Consider the following 3,106-nt stretch of genomic DNA (forward strand, 5'->3'; position numbering starts at 1 on the left):
CAGTTAACAAACACCAGATACTGCACTCTGACTGGAACACAGTGACCTTATTTTTTGGCTGTTCTTTGAAACATCCTATTAAGTAGTTTGCTCCTTAAATAACCAAAAATCCTCCTGGAAACTTGTGACTAGGAGTGAGAGGATAGCATTTGCTTTTTACTTTACATGCCATGTTTCTTTAAGCATAATGCAGCATTAAAAAGTGTGTGCTTGGGCAGAAGAGGGCTACACTTTGCCTTTTGTCTGCTACACATTGAGTAAAGTGGAACCTCCTGGAGGTTCTCCCAGCATGCGTGCCCCAAGCATGCTCAGTAGTTCCCTGAGAGCAAGCAATGGGAGAGAGGTGAGAAAGGACAGAGCTTCATTCACCTCCACCCTCCTGCCTTGTTGGAGCTGGGAATCTGCTGTGCTGGAAGATTCCTAAGACAATTCAGAGCAGACACCAAGGCAGGGATATAGTGTGGCATTTATTGCAACCTAGGAAGTTGATGAGCCTGTACTTTGAGAGGACTAGAAGACAGATCTGCTTTCTGAAAACACAATGGACAGTGGAAACACGACATTACAAACTTGTGCTTCTGTTTCAACTTGACTTTTTTTTCTGTTTAAGGAAAAATAAAATTCAGTTTCTGTTACAATAAAGCTTGGCTTTTGAGCTCAAATGCCCTTTGATCTCTCTGAGGCCCTTACTCATGGAGGGGGGGGAATAAGCTAAGGCAGTTTCCCTCCTCAGAACCCTGGATTGACTCGGGGTCACACTGCAGCCAAACAGGACAATCTGTGATATGATTTGAGGGCAGAGGTACTCTGAATCATGTCTAGTTTCTGGAATGTGTTTGCATCTGATCCCCAGAGAGTGTTGTTGGCTCATCTTTTTGTTAAAGATTCTGTGACATCTTCTGTCAGCACAGGTCAGCAGTATGGGTCGGCTTGATGGGAAGATCATACTGCTATCTGCAGCAGCACAGGGGATGGGACGAGCAGCTGCTATAGTAAGTTGGAAAATGTTTTCCTGTACCTGAGCTAGGTCTCTAATGCTAGCAATGACACCTGCACCAAATGAGTTCTTGAATTAATAAACAATAAATGAAGCCAGGTCTACCCATTGAAAAATTTGAGGAATAATACAGACACTATACTGTGTCATGCATGCTTTGTGCTGTTTAAATTTCTGAAAGTCTTCAGCTCTGAGATGATGGACAAGGATAAGGACAATCTTTGAGAACAGCTGTAGCTGCTTTTCTAACAACATATGATTGTACTGTCTGTACCTGTAATACCTCTGCTGCTTTGTTCTTGAAGAAGGTAAGGAGGATGGAGGGAGTATTTCCAGTTACAAGGCTGGATACAACTGCAAGGATCCCCTACAGTAGAGCCAGGATGTTTTATCTATGTTAATAGTTGGCATAACCATGTCTATGTGATACTAGCAGCACAGCTACAATATTTTTCACAATGAGCACCTGTGAGAAGTCTTTTACAAATTTTAATAACTGTTGAATAGCATTCAGAATAAGTATTAACTTTTTGGTTAACTATTAAATCCTTTTGACCTGTTCTTCCCTTGCTACTTCCTTCTTCCATAGCAAATAGAGAAACAAGTAGACTTATCTCAGTATTTCTGTAATGTAATCAACAAGCCAGGACAAGCTCCTGTAAGTGTGACTTTTGCCAGACTAGCTAGTGTCTCATGCATGTAGTTAAGAATGCAGAGAACTGCTGATCTTGGCAGCACTTACTCCTTTGGCTGTTTGAACGTAATTTTCCTGATTATTTCACTTTGTAAATATCCAACAAGGCACAGCCACTATCCTCTTAAGCTGCACTTGAGACACTTATTTTGAAGATTAGGGGTTACAGTCTGAGATATGAGAATATTTTGAACATAGAGGTTACTTTGGTAGCGTAGCTGTTGATTTATCAGTAATCACAATGCAGAGAAAGTAGGCGTTGAGGGGAGCATCAAGAATGATAAAATGTCTCTGGTTACATATCAAAAGTTATGCTTCTCTTAGTGTTGCTCTGTTCCAATGATTTGGATGCAAAGGATTTTCATAAAGTTTACATGCCACCATTCCTTTTTTATTATTTGTGTCTTTACCTGTCAAATCCCATAACTTCATTTACATCCAACAATACAGACAATTCTAGCCCTACATGTTTGTAGTGCTAGCTAGTGCACATGCAGCTAATAAGGGCAATAATAATACTAATTGTCTTAATCTAGTTACTGTCCTTATACTTTATTTATGGATTCCTTACTTTAAGGAAAATATCTTAAATCTGTCTTATATCATGTATAGTTACTTAGTTGTCCCCAGGATGTGGGTATTTGATGTCCATTACTCCCTGACATGTTCAGAATGAGAAGTGAGAGATCAGCTGTCTTCAGCCAACATTTATTTTAAGCCCTAAAGAAAATAAGAAGAAAACATATTTTATTTCTGTTAAGATCTGGAATATCTAAATAAAAACTGCTTCTCTTGTATTCTTCAGGCTTTTGCTAAAGAAGGAGCCCAAGTCATTGCTACAGACATAAATGAGTCCAAACTGCAAGAACTGAAGAAATACCCAGGTAAATGACTTACAGCAGTTATTAGTTCAGCTCTTGCAAGTTTTGTTGTAGACTGGCTGAAATATAATTTGAGGATAGGGAAAACATCAAAACACTAGAAAATATGGAAAATATCTAGACTAATTCTTTAGATACTGGCATTGCTTTATTCTGTGGTGTGAAATGGCAGAAATTTAGCATGTAAAATACTGCAACATCAGCATGTCAGACAGAGTATTATCTCATGCATGTGGAATAACAGTTTCTTGTGTCACAGAAGCAGCTGATTTCTGCTTTCCAGAGTGGCACCCATTTCAGTAACCTGAGATCACTAGGCAAATTGTCAAACATAGCACTTTAAAGGTATGGAATGTTTTTCTCTGATCACAAGAACTAGCATCCAGCTAGTTTTGCATTTCCATGGTCCATACTTACTAAGGAATGCTTCAAAAGGATAGATGTCTAGTAGAATTGTAAGTCTTCCAAATTCCACCAACACTAGGTAAGCCTATTCTGCTTGTACAAACACTCAGGCTTGAAGGTTGCTTTCCT

General features: G+C 39.2%; 1 protein-coding gene across 1 annotated transcript in view; it reads left to right on the plus strand.

The window, feature by feature from the left end:
• Nucleotides 1-916: 916 nt before the first annotated feature.
• Nucleotides 917-3,106, plus strand: part of BDH2 (3-hydroxybutyrate dehydrogenase, type 2) — a 9,423-nt gene continuing 7,233 nt past the window's right edge. The window contains exons 1-2 of the mRNA XM_010187603.1: nucleotides 917-992; nucleotides 2,497-2,575. Of these exons, the coding sequence (XP_010185905.1) occupies nucleotides 921-992; nucleotides 2,497-2,575 (151 nt within the window). The 5' untranslated portion in view covers nucleotides 917-920. The remainder of the gene's footprint in view (nucleotides 993-2,496; nucleotides 2,576-3,106) is intronic.

This window comes from Mesitornis unicolor, unplaced genomic scaffold, assembly GCF_000695765.1.
Source record: "Mesitornis unicolor isolate BGI_N332 unplaced genomic scaffold, ASM69576v1 scaffold46566, whole genome shotgun sequence".
NCBI lineage: Eukaryota > Metazoa > Chordata > Aves > Mesitornithiformes > Mesitornithidae > Mesitornis > Mesitornis unicolor.